Consider the following 12,454-nt stretch of genomic DNA (forward strand, 5'->3'; position numbering starts at 1 on the left):
AGCTCCCGGGCTCCGGGAGCGCGGAGGAGGCCGGGGCTCGCCGCCTTCCCCACGTACCCTCCGGTGCTCGCTCGGGGGGAAGCAGCAGAACCCCACGCAGGATCCACTCCGGCCTTCCAGCCGTGCTGCTGCCCTCAGCAAACTGCCAGGGCTCCTTTCTCCTGGAACTCCACTCCCGTCAGCAGCATGGGGCTCGCTCGCTGCCTGCCCCTCTGCCATTGTGTCTGCGCCGGAGAGGCAGATTATACAATATCTTGACTTTTTTTTTTTTAAGAGGATAACTAAGCGTTGTCTCGCATGATGCCCTGCACATTAGCCACTCGCAGCACGCAAATAATTCAAATACTACTAATCTTAGTGGTTATGGAGCTGCGGCCAGAGCGCTTAACCTAGATATCACAGGGGCTAAAACACTGGAAGGCATGGGCTGGGCAAATATAAACATATTTACAGGAAATGTAATTTTCTTCAGCAAAACTACTCTCTGATAAGCTGAGGCACAGTAAATAACCTTTCCTTACTCCATTCCATATTTTGCAGCGTGCTCCATGAATTATAATAGACGGGGCTCTTGTTCTTGGGTCCAGTCTGCATATCTCAGCATACTGTGCCTTTCAGTAAAATGGAAGAGCATCCTTCTTCACCCAACTAGGTCCATCGCTTCTCGGCTCGTTTCAGTCTAGCTCAGTTGCGCTGGTTAATACTTTATTACAGAAACTCTACCCAATTCCTGAAGTAACAATCCACTCCATGTTTGTAGTGAGTTGAAAGGCTGGGGATAATGATAACTTGTGTGTGCGAGCGTGAGGGAGCGCGGCTGACTTTAGTCCGTTTCCATGTCAACGATTCAGTCCATATTTGCCATCACACAGTTGGCAGAGCCTTTTTTTTTTTTTTTCGGAGGGAGGGAGACACTACTCCTGTTTCTAGTACTCTAATCTAGACCAGGTTTCCTAAACTGCCTCAGCCTTGGGTTAAATGGCACGGCCACCTTCATGAAGGAGACTTCCACTCAGGAGGAGCCAACCCAGTGGTGGTGGCCTGCGGTGCCATGTGGGAGCGCCAAGCTGGTTCCCCAGCCTATCTGAGCAGCCAGGGGCTGAGCCTGTTGTGGAGGAAAGCGTGCTCAGCACTTAGGGAGATGGGGAAGGGACGGCCGCTGCACGCTGCCTAGCAGGGATCGCTCGGGCTGAGAAAAGAGCGTTGACGCGTTGCAATGAAAAGGCTCGTCCGCTTCTGCGGAGCTGGAAAGATGGTTGTTACCACACGGGATGGCATGACCGGCGGGAGGATTTTCAGCTATTAGGTGGAAATGTTGTTAAGAACTGTACTGTCAGCTGCTTCCCAAACCCCACGGTTGGAACTTCATCGAATGCCTTAGTATTTAGTAAAGTGCCAGGGCCTCGTTGATGAGGCATATTCCAAAATCTGCTTCAGCTTTCACAAACATTTGGTAAAGTGAGTGTCTCCTTATTGTGTGGGTGGCTGGGGAATCCAGTCTGCTTTTCACATGACAATCAACACCGGGTTTCGTGGTCTGCCATAGCGCTCTTTGAAGAAGAATCCAAAAGACCGCCACACGTAGAGAGGTTGCGAGCATGGAGTCTTCATCTGATGCACCTGAGCTGCAGCCTGAGCTCCTGAACTGTAGTCGTTAAACTTTCGGTGGTGCTCAGTTGGATGGCGGGGCTTTGCTTCCCGAAGTAGACTGTACCTTTGGAGCTGGGGAGATGGTTGCTCGAGACAGTTCTGGGATTAAATGGCAGAATTCTCTCCAATTTGGTTTTTTTTTTAAACGTTTAGCTTGAATGAAACATCTGAAGAAGAGTATTTTGGTGCTGCGGTGCACTGCAGCCTACCATAGACATTAGTAAAGCCACAGGGCCTCACTTGTAAGAGTCTAGCCTGATGTGTTGAAGGAGTTTTTCCCTCTGCTGCTTTGTCTTTCTAGACCCCAGGGTTTGATCAAGTAACAGAGGCTCCTCTGGAGAGAGCATGCAGATCAACTTTCCGTTCTAGCATGTTCCATGGTTTTCAGACTCTTCTGAAGAAGAGTATCTTGGCGGTTTTGCTGCTCTGCGGTCCACACAGAGATCAGTAAAGTCGCAGGGCCTCCCCTGTGAGATTCTAGCACTGTACTGGGCCTCCAACCTTCATGAAGGCCTTTGAGTACCATCACAATACCAACGGCATCATTTATTACCCTTTTCTTTCTAGTAGTTTATTTACAGCTGTGGAGAAAGACCATCTGACCAATTTGCTGAGATGGAATCTGCTCTGCGTTGCACAGTCAACTGTAAAGACTGTAAAATGGCAAAGCCGTCTTTGTTCGGGAGCCTGCAGGGCAGTTTATTGCTCTAGAATACATTTAAAATTTTGCTATTTATTGCCCTGTCCCGCCTCCCCTCCCACTTTCCAGCTTTGGAATAAACCCCTTTGTTCTGCCACCTGCATTCTAGATGACAAATATTTTACATTATAAGTTTTATAATAATGAGCGTGAGGGTTGAGTTGACAGCAGTAGACACCAAAATCCTCAATTCATCCGTAAAGGCATACAGCGCTGGCAGTCATTCAGTCCTTCTATGCGTCGCCTTGCCTCTTGCTGTGGACTCAAGTTCCCCCACTGTCATCGGTGTTGTTAAAATGGGATTTCTTGTGGTGCGTCCCATCGATTGTTAGACTCGGGCCGAGCCCTGTGCTTTTTTCACTGTACAGCTGGTAATCGGGGTTACTTCTGCCCCGGTTTTTGTTTCGAGGCGATGTTCTAAAATGGCAGCCTCGGACCTCGGAAGCATCTTCTGAGTCTCCACCCATTGTTTTCTGATGTTTTCTCTCTCCTTAAAGTTGTATTTACTTAAACGCCACTTTTCCAAATATTTCTGTATTCCAGAGGAGACACCTGCCCAGATTCAGTACATGGGGCCCAGATGTAAACCATACATGACCGCCATTTTTACTAGGCAACTGTCCTAATTTCTGAGAGCTTGGTTTTTATAATCTGAATAACTCATCTTTTTGTGTCTCCCACGCTCTGCTGCAGACCCGCACCATTTGAAGTAAAACACGCAGCTCCAGAACCTGCTGGCATAGGACGGGCCGCGTCCGGGACGGAGTTGCAGGTACGTTTCTCTCCTCCCTCTTCCTGCTCTGGGAAAGGCCGCGGGGATGGAGGAGGTGGGAATCTGGGTCTGAAACGGTTGCAGAAGAGCATGGCCTAATTCTTCAGTTCACCTCTTGACAGCCGGGGAGCTTCAGCACCGCGTTACCCTTGGCGATTGCCGGAGCATCCCGTCCCGTTGCTCAACGTGTTGTGTCTAGACACGCTCAGGTGGTTTTGGTTCTCCCCATCCAGCCGCCCCGAGGGAGTTCCTGGGTCAGCGCCCACTGCCCTCGCTTTGGCAGGAGCGGGAACCGGACTTTCTTGGACGTCGGTGTGTGCAGTTACAGTTCTGGCGTGCCGCCAACGCCTTTTCCAGAGGGACGCAGCCAGCGGAGAGGAAATGACAACCGCTAAGAGTTTGCGAAGGCTAATTCTAAATGGAATTTCTAGGGACAAAGAAGAGGCGCTTCGTTAACCCACGGGCCGCCTATCTCCCCGCCGACACCCCAGAGCCGGCGGCCGGCAAGGCGGCCCCGCGCCCTCGCCGCTCTCCCGGAGGGCTCCCGCTGGAGGACGTCGCCTCGCTGCCCCGGGAAGCGCCCCGGCAAGGTAAGGGAGGCCGCCCCCTGCGCGGGGCCGGGCCGCTGCCCCAGCGCCGCCGGCTCCCCCGCCGTTCGCTCGGGTTGCCGGCCCCGGGCCGCTGCCCCCCCCGCCCGCCCCGGCGCGGGGCTCGGCTCCGCGGATCCGCTGCGGGTTTTGCGTGCGGCAGCCTCCGCCGCGCCGAGCCGCCAGCGGCCGGGGCCGGCCCGCTCCTCCTTTGTGACGGGGGGGAGGCTCCCGTCCGGGCCGCGCTCCGCTCCGCTCCGGGTTTGGCAGGCGGCCGCGGCGCTGGGTAAAATGGCAGTGCTGAGCCTCGTGTCGGAGTGAGCCCCACTCGGCGGACCAGAGTCGGGAGCTGCCGCGCGGCTCGCCCAGCCCGGCCCCGCCGCCGCTCGGCCCGGCTCCGGGGACGGCGCCCGCCCGCCCGCCGTGTCCCCCCTCCCTCCCTCCCGCCTCTCCCGCACCGGGAGCCCCGTCCCGGGTCCCCCCCTCCTCCTCCTTCCCCCCCACTCCCTCCTCCTCCCCTTTCTCCGCCGGCTGCAACCGAGGAGGTACAGCGGGGCCAGGCCCCGGGAAGCCCAGCCCAGCGGAGCCCTCCCCGCCTCGCCAACCAGGCCGGGGGGGAATGAGCCCCCGCTGCCCTGAAGAGCCCGCCGCCGCCTGAGCGGGGAGCAGCAGAGCAGCGAGGCCTCACGCCGGCCGGCCAGGCAGGGAGCAGCTCGGGGGGACCGGTCCGGGGGGGGGGTGGCTGGGTGGGGAGGGGGGGGATCATGGCTGCTCAGGTCGCCCCCGCCGCCGCCAGCAGCCTGGGCGCCCCGGCTCCATCCGAGCTGAAGAAAGCGGAGGCGCAGCAGCGGGATTGTCCCCCGGAGGAGGCGGGGGGTGAGGCGGCGGCGGAGCGCGGCGGCGGCGGCGAGAAGCAGGCGGAGAGCGAGGGCCCCACGGGGAAGGAGCTGCAGGACGGGGCCGAGAGCAACGGAGGGGGCGCAGGGGCCGAGTCCGACCTGAAGAGCTCGAACGGGAACCCGGGCCCCAGGCCCGCCGCTGCCGCCGCCACCCTGAACAATAACCTCCCGGAGCCGCCCGGTGGCGGCGGCAGCAGCGACGGGGTGGGGGCGCCGCAGCAGCAGCAGCCGCCGCAGCAGCCTCCCCCTTCCCACCCGGCCGCCTTGCCCCCGCCAGCCTACGGCTTCGGGCAGCCCTACGGCCGGGGCGCCCAGGCTGCTGCCGCCGCCGCCGCCGCTGCGGCCGCCGCCGCTGCCTTCCACCAACATGGCGGACAACAAAGCCCTGGCATGGCAGCGCTGCAGAGCGGGGGCCTGGAGCAGTCCTACCCGGGGCCGGCGGGAGCCCCCGCGGGGCCGCCCCCTCCCCAGAACTCGCACGGCGGCGCCGAGCACGGCTTCCCCAACCACCAGTACAACTCCTACTATGCGGCCGGGGCCGGGCGCAGCGCCGGCTCCTACCCGCCTCCCCCCCAGGCCTACGCCCTGAGCTCCCCCCGGGGCAGCGCGCAGAGCTCCGCTCCGGCGGCCGCCGGCGCTAAGTCCCCCGCCGCCGCCGCCGCCGCCTTCCAGCAGCAGCGCTTCGGGGTCATGGGGCCCTCGGCCGCCGGCGGCGCAGGAGGAGGGGGCGCCACCCCGCAGCCCACGGCCACCCCCACCCTCAACCAGCTCCTCACCTCCCCCAGCTCCGCCCGCGGCTACCAGGGGTACCCCGGGGGCGACTATAGCGGCGGGCCGCAGGACGGGGGAGCCGCCGCCAAGGGCCCGGCCGCAGCGGAGATGGTCTCGCAGTACGGCGGGGGCAACAGCCAGGGCTGGGCCGCGGCGTCCGGCGGGGCCCCGCCGAGGAGCCACCACGCGCCCATGAGCCCCGGGAGCAGCGGCGGCGGCGGCGGACAGTCCCTCGGCAGGAGCCAGCAGGTAACGGCGGGGCCGCGTGGGGCGGGCGGCGCGCCGGGGGGGGGGGGGGACGGGGACACGGGACGGACGGGACGGGACACACGGGACCGGGCCGGACCGGGCCGGGTGCGGCGGGGGGCGAGGGGCCTGGGGTGGGGGGACGGCGCCTCTCCCGCGGCTTCCCCCCGCCGGGCCGGCGCTGCCGGGGAGCTGCCATTGTCTGTGCCTGCTCGCTCGCTCTAAAATGGCTGCCTCGCCGCCTTCCCTTCCTCCCTCCCCAGCCTTTGTGCGAGGCTCCCGGCGAGCGGCCGCCGTCCTCCCCGCGGCCCCGGCCCGCTCCGGGGACTCCGGCGGGGGAGCAGGTCGGCCGCCCCCGGCGGAGGGCGGCGAGGGGCCCGGCGAGGCCGGGCGCGGGGGGCCAGGGCCGCGGGCGGGCCCGCCTGGGCCAACGCGTGGCCCCGGCGGCGCCGCCGCCATCCGCGCCGCCGCCCCGGCCCCGCCGCCCGGCTCCCCTCGGCGGCCCCGCCGGCCCCCGCCCCGGGGGGCCCGCACCCCTCGGCGGGGACCGGCGAGGTCCGCCGGGGCGGCCGCGGCTCGGCCCGGCCGGTCGGGGCCATCTTCCCCGTCGGGCGGCCCGTGGAGCCGTCGGCCGGGGCCTGCGGCTGGGCGCGCTGGTAAACAGCTCGGCGATGGGAGCAGTGAGTGCAGATCGCTTTGGTTTGGGATTTGAATTATGGAGGTAAAATCCTTCTGTCAAAGCCAGGAGACAGTTGGTCTTAGGTTGACATCCTATCTGTGATCTGATTGGCTCCCCATCTCCTGCTCTTGGCCATTTATAATTGCCTCTGATGTAATGGTACAACAATCCTGATGAGCTCATAAACTTTTACACTCGGCTTTTCTGCCAGCCCCGGACCCGCGGCAGCCCGGCCGCTTCGCTCGCCGCCTCCTCGTCCCCCCCGCCTCGCCAGAACCGGCCGTGACCTTGAGGCGGTTGGGTGGCAGCCCCGCATCGGTGGGAGCGGAGCCCCAGACAGCCTGCCCTTGTTGCATTGTGCCTGAAACAAAAGAGGAGGCGATGGCATTTTGTTTGTACCTTGGGTTTATTTTGCTTTGTGATGTTTTATGCAGCCTGGAATAGAGTCTGTGTTGTCGGAACAGTGGCAGGGCTGCTCTGCACAATGGGCTTGCTGTTTATTTTGGTTATGCGACTTTCCCTTTGGTATAAATGATTTCTTTGATGGATCTGAGGATGCGTTTGTTCCTGGCTAATTTTGGCCCTTTTCGAAACTGGGGCTGTTTGGATTCTTTATTAGATGGAGAATGTGGAGGGTTCTGGGGTGTGTTACAGCCTTCAGGAGGGGGAAAAAAAAAAAAAAACACAACAAAAACCCAAACAACAAAACAATCAAAACCAAACTTGTGGCTGAAGCACCGAAAATGGTGAATTAGCAATTTACGTTCAACAGAGCTTTAATACGGGACAGGCCTGAGCCTCTAGCTGTGTGTCTTAGGGCACGTTTTGACTTACTTTGAGTAAGCACCAATGTGCCTCCTTCCCCCCATAAATAAAGGGACATATTACAGGCGTTCAGATGCTGCCTGTGGTCCGGCTCAGCAGTGTCACAACTCTTCGCTTTTTGGAGAAGTGCAAATAGGAAAAACGAGCCTGAGAATTACATTTATTGTTGTATGCGTAGAATTGCCTGTTCGCTGGAAGTACGGATGCAGAGGAGAAAGCAGTACGGCGTGCGCATCAGACATTTTAGATACAGGGAAAAGAGGTGTTGGTATTCGGTATCTGGCAACCTTGATTAAAACCCGGTTACTCTCTGTGTTTAGACACGCATCTCCAAGGCCTGTCGTGGCCTCGTGCAGGACTGACAGACTTCCCTTTTCGTTCTGTGTACTTCGCTCTAACTTCAGGCCCTGGGTCGGAGACATTTGATACCGCCTACTGTGACATGCAGCCTCCGGAGTTTCCCTTCTTGCTCCGTACTTCTCTGGTGTCGATCTGAAAACTGCGTAATTTTTGTTCCTTGATTACCGAAGGCAACGTCTCCTTCAGCGTCTTGAATTACTTAATTGTCTTTTCTGTCAGATTGAAATAGTGCTCTCTAAGAGAGTGGATCTTATCTCTGCTCTGGTCATCAAACTGTCCAGCGGTAACCGGGAGCGAGTGTTTGATTATCCTCAGTAAAGATTTCAGCTCCTCAGGAGTAGGTTCATGTATACCTGCAATACGTTCGGACAAATGTCACGGACGCGAGGGCCTTTACTTGAAGGTACTTTTTGTATCCTGAAAAATTTCAGTTTAGATAAAGTGCCTGCTAAAATATGGTGTCAGATTGAACTTCTCAAGCAGGTATTTTACTACAGCACATACCTGACAAAAGTGTAGTTCTGCCAGTAGTCTGATACGAATTTTTTAAAAGAAGCTTATTTTGTCTTGGAAAATGAATTTAACTTGATTCCATGAGCTGCTGTTACATAGTGTATTAATAGCTGAGTAACTAGTCCCATAAACTGGAATTATTAACGAATAGTTGTTCTGAGAATTAGTTGAACTTTAGGTAGTACAAAGCGTGTATATAAGAAGTAAACCAACAACCCCCCTTCCAAAAAAGCAGACAACCCCCCCAACGTTTTTGTGCCAAGGATTACTGGACTCAAACTGACAATTCCTTTTCTTTTCTTCTGGAAAAAGAAAAGAATAGACTTATCTAGCACGATGAAAAAGGCTTCCGCATGTCATCTGTGCTGCCCACAAGAAATGGTTGATTAATAATAATAGTCCAGTCCTAAATTACAGCCTTCTTTCGCTGTGTGCTCTGTTGAATTCCCTAGATTGGGAGAATTTAAAGCTTTGTGTCTTTCCTTTGTCTTGTACAGTGATGAAGAGAGTGGGTACTTACCACCTAACTTCTGAGAAACTCTGGGAGAGCGAGAGGAGAGTGTAAGTCGTCTGACCATACACTAGAAAGAGAAGCATCTCGTGGTGCAGGCTTGGAGAAGATGATGTGGGAAGAGCGTGGGGTTCCTCCGCTTGGGAAGCCTTGGGATAGTAAACCTGAGGTTTTGGGGATGGGAAGCAGGACTATGCAGAAAAGAGAAGTGCCTTTAATTCTTGACGCTTTTTTAGGATTTATGAATGATGCCATAGTTTCATCGCATTGCTCATCGAGAAAGGCGAAGTAATTTCTGGCGTGAAAGTTGTTTGGGTGGAATATTTCCTGTAATAAAATGAGACTATAGTCACTTGCACAGAGGGGGACTCCAGTCCGTAGCCCTCACGGACACCTTTGCTCGCTGGCCGGTCCCGGGAAGGTGGTGCTGAGTGGGAGCCCTGTGAAGGCAGGCGTGCTCCGCGTTCCTCGGGACTGCTGTAGAGGACTTCGCGTTTTCTTCTGATTGACCTTTATAGCTGGGAAATGTGGAGTAGGATCAAGAGATCGGAATGGCTGTTCGGCAGTGTGTGGGATGAGAAATCTGTGGTTTTTCTGTGGGAATGACTTGTAGGAAACCAGGCCAGGGATCTTAGTTTTCAATTTTTCCAGCTCTGCCATGCATTTGTTTCCACCCCCCTTCCCCTCAGAGCGTGTAGCGGTTCTTAATGATATGCTGTCTTTCCCAGTGTCTTGGGACTTAAAGGAAACCGCTTAAGAGAAGGGACTTCCCTCCCTTTAATAGATGGGCATTTCTCGTGGTACACGCTTTCGCTACAACAAACGGCCTCTCCTGTAACGGGAGATGTCTTTGGATCGCATTAAACATTGACGTCTTGGATAACCTCCCCATAGGAGCACTGACATCTCTAGGCCTCTATTGTAAGTTCAATGAAGGCAGTTTAAAAATCGTATGTTAATTAAAAAATGCTTTCGGGCCTGTTGCCATACAATAGCTATTTTTTGTCGACTTAGATCTCAACTTTAGTAGCAAGTGAGGCATGAAAAATGTTGTTGAAAATATGTTTTTTAAACTAAGTTGGCACGAAATGGCTCTGTGCTGCCAGTGAGCTGCGATATCTTGGAATTGGAAATTGAGACCTGGCTCCTGTTGGCTTGTGTCGCAGGGCTTTTCCTTGCTTTGCGTTGTAATGTTAGGAGCCCTTGAATTGCTCGCGCGGTATAGTACGCACTCGGTCTTTCCAACAAAAAGGAGAGTGGTATATCTTCCTTTTCTGGGGTAGGGTTTGCCTCCGAATGAGCGATTTTTGGGCCTTCTCTGTTTTAGAAAAAGTAGGAAAACTGTGCTAGTTTAATTTTGTTGTTAAGCTCTAGTTAATTCTGGTGTGGACACTGAAGGTCTTGCTGGCTCACCTTTTTGAATAGTCTGCGCTAGTCTGAAGTAAACCAGGGGTTGCCCGATTCTCTTAAAATCTCTTGTTTTCTGAAATCCCATCTCCTTGGCGCTTGGTTTTGAGGTGACCCACATTTCTAGGCAGGATACGTGTAGGATACAGGACAGTAAACCTCAGTTCTGACTCTCAGCTGGAGCTTTTTTCCCCTGCCCTTATCACCTCCAGTTGTCTGGGAAACCTGGGATAAACCCCACGATTGTTCTGTAGTATTTTTTTCCTCGGTGAAAGGGGGTTAGCAAGGCTTGCCTAGCTGCCTTTTACAAAGTATAAACTAAATGCTCCGTCAATCCTTATTTATTACCTGGGCTAGGGGAGGGTTTCTACATATGGTGCCTCCTGTAATCATGTTGTTGGTTGCAAGACAGAAATGTGATTTCTGGAAGGTTGTATGTTTGACTTTCGGGCCTTTCTTTTTTTGGCTAGAATACTTACTGGTTTCCTAAAACTAACTGTCCAGTTTAATTCCTTTTACCTGCTACAACTTCTGTTTCCTGAAGCGACTGTTCAACAAACAGGCAGAACCTCTTCCCGTTCTTAAATAATACTAGGAACTGGGGTTGGGGGAAGCGTGAGAATCAAATGTTCTGCTATATGTAGCTGTGTCCTACTGTTCTCGTAAGCTTGGTGTGTTCATAATACTTTGGTTTTCTTCTGTAGTCATATTTGACAACACTGGTCAACAAATACTATGTTACAGAAGTATTACACGAGACCCTATTAAGGGTCTTACATGAAGACCGTATTAAAAAAACCCAGCAGCTTTCCTTCAGAGAGAAACTAATGTCTAAAATTAGGCTAAATAGCGCAGCTGTTCGTTTTATCTGTTGCCTCATATGCGACTTTTCCACCATTTTTCTTCCTACTCTTTTCAAAGGAACGCTGCCAACTTGGAAATCCAGTTTTTACCCTACGAATCTGAATCTGTGATCTCGGCAATTAAAATATTAGAGGAGAAAGATGCCCTTTCCAGTTTTTACTCTGTGTATTTGAAAGTCTTTGTCTAGTCAGTTTGATTTCTTTTTTGAATTGCAACTCCTGTGTGATGGATTGCTCTGGGGAAAAGCTCATCAGCATGCCATTGCCCAATTCCTGCCAAGAATGTTTGAAACTCTCAAGTAGCAGCAGTAGCAAGGCAGAAACCGAAGGCAGGCAAGCGTAATTGCGGGGGGGGGGGCGGGAATGAAAAAGATAAGCTTGTCAGTATTTAGCATTGCTGTTACGGCTACTTGCTTTTTCTTCTGGAAGGGTCCTTAAACCATCAGCAAGGATGCAACATAATATCTCCCCTTTTTTTTCTGGTGGAAAAAAGAAAGGAAAAATTTTTCCTGGGAAGAAACATTTTTGAGGAGAAGTCCTCCAAAAGTTTTTCTGTCGTGTGCTGATTTCAAGAAGTTCAACCTTTAATTTATCCGGAGGTTACGCATGTGCAGTGGTAAAACTATACTGGATGTCTGTTAGCCAAAGCCATAAATCTCCAGCTAGAAGTGAATGACAGGTGGGACTGGAGGAAAAAAGCAGTTTTCTTTGGCACGCTGGACCAAAACTGACGTGTGTTCTGTCTGGGTCCTGCTGTCCGCCTGTTCCTGGATGACATGGGAGGAGTTGATGCCTTTGTTTTTCGTTGGGGTGGCTGGAAAAGCAGGGAAGCTGGTCACCTGAAGAGAGACGGTGTGTACTTTCTGTGGGCTCATGCTGTGTCTATAAATCGATTCCAGTAAAATTCCAAGCATAAATTTAATGTCATCGCTGCTCTATTGAGTGTATGCTTATCATTCTTCAGGCTGAAATTCTGTAGAAGCTAGGTTTCAGGCAGTCTTTTGTTTTGCCCTGATACGTAGAGGAGGAACGCGAGGTCCCAATTTCTTACTGTTTTTCAGCGGAAGCAGCCGAGATGCTGATGTGGGAACTTGCCAAGGTGAGGGACTAGGGCTGGGACAGGGCGGAGGGCGGAATATAGGTCTTCTGAGGCTCATCCTGTGCTGTAAGTGTGAGACCATCTTTCCTCCCTAGTATTCAGTTTTAGCTGAATATATTGTTAAAACCCTTCTAATGGAGTTCTGTGCTTAAAGAAGCAGCACCCAAGCCTGCCCTCGGAGGCTCGTAGAATGAAAGAAGCAGGGCTGGAACAGGAGGAGCTGCTTCTCTCAGGACTGAGCTCATGTACATATTTTACCAGTTCCTGTAGTGTCTTAATCAGATGATATGTATTAACATATGGATGAGGGAGGGGTTCCCATTTTTTACTCTTCTTCTGTGCACCTGCACTCCCAGTGTTATAACTCAGCAGTTCCCTCGTGCAACTTGAGCATTTTGGAGGTTTTTTGGACTACATTGAGAAGAGCGTTTCCAGGTTTGCCACGGTATTCTTTCTGGAGTATTTCTGAGTTTAAGTGACAATTCAGTAAGTATTTGCACAATGTAGGCTTGAGCTTTCTGTAGTGAAATGTAAAGGGATGCTACATCGTGGTAGGTAAACAGAATTTCTCA

At 53.9% G+C, this 12,454-nt stretch overlaps 1 protein-coding gene across 2 annotated transcripts in view; it reads left to right on the forward strand.

Moving 5' to 3' along the window:
• The first annotated feature begins 4,473 nt into the window (after positions 1 to 4,473).
• Positions 4,474 to 12,454, forward strand: part of ARID1A (AT-rich interaction domain 1A) — a 61,270-nt gene continuing 53,289 nt past the window's right edge. For both annotated transcript variants that reach the window (XM_059830746.1, XM_059830747.1), the window contains exon 1: positions 4,474 to 5,628. In XM_059830746.1, the coding sequence (XP_059686729.1) occupies positions 4,474 to 5,628 (1,155 nt within the window). The remainder of the gene's footprint in view (positions 5,629 to 12,454) is intronic.

This window comes from Gavia stellata, chromosome 29, assembly GCF_030936135.1.
Source record: "Gavia stellata isolate bGavSte3 chromosome 29, bGavSte3.hap2, whole genome shotgun sequence".
Lineage (NCBI taxonomy): Eukaryota > Metazoa > Chordata > Aves > Gaviiformes > Gaviidae > Gavia > Gavia stellata.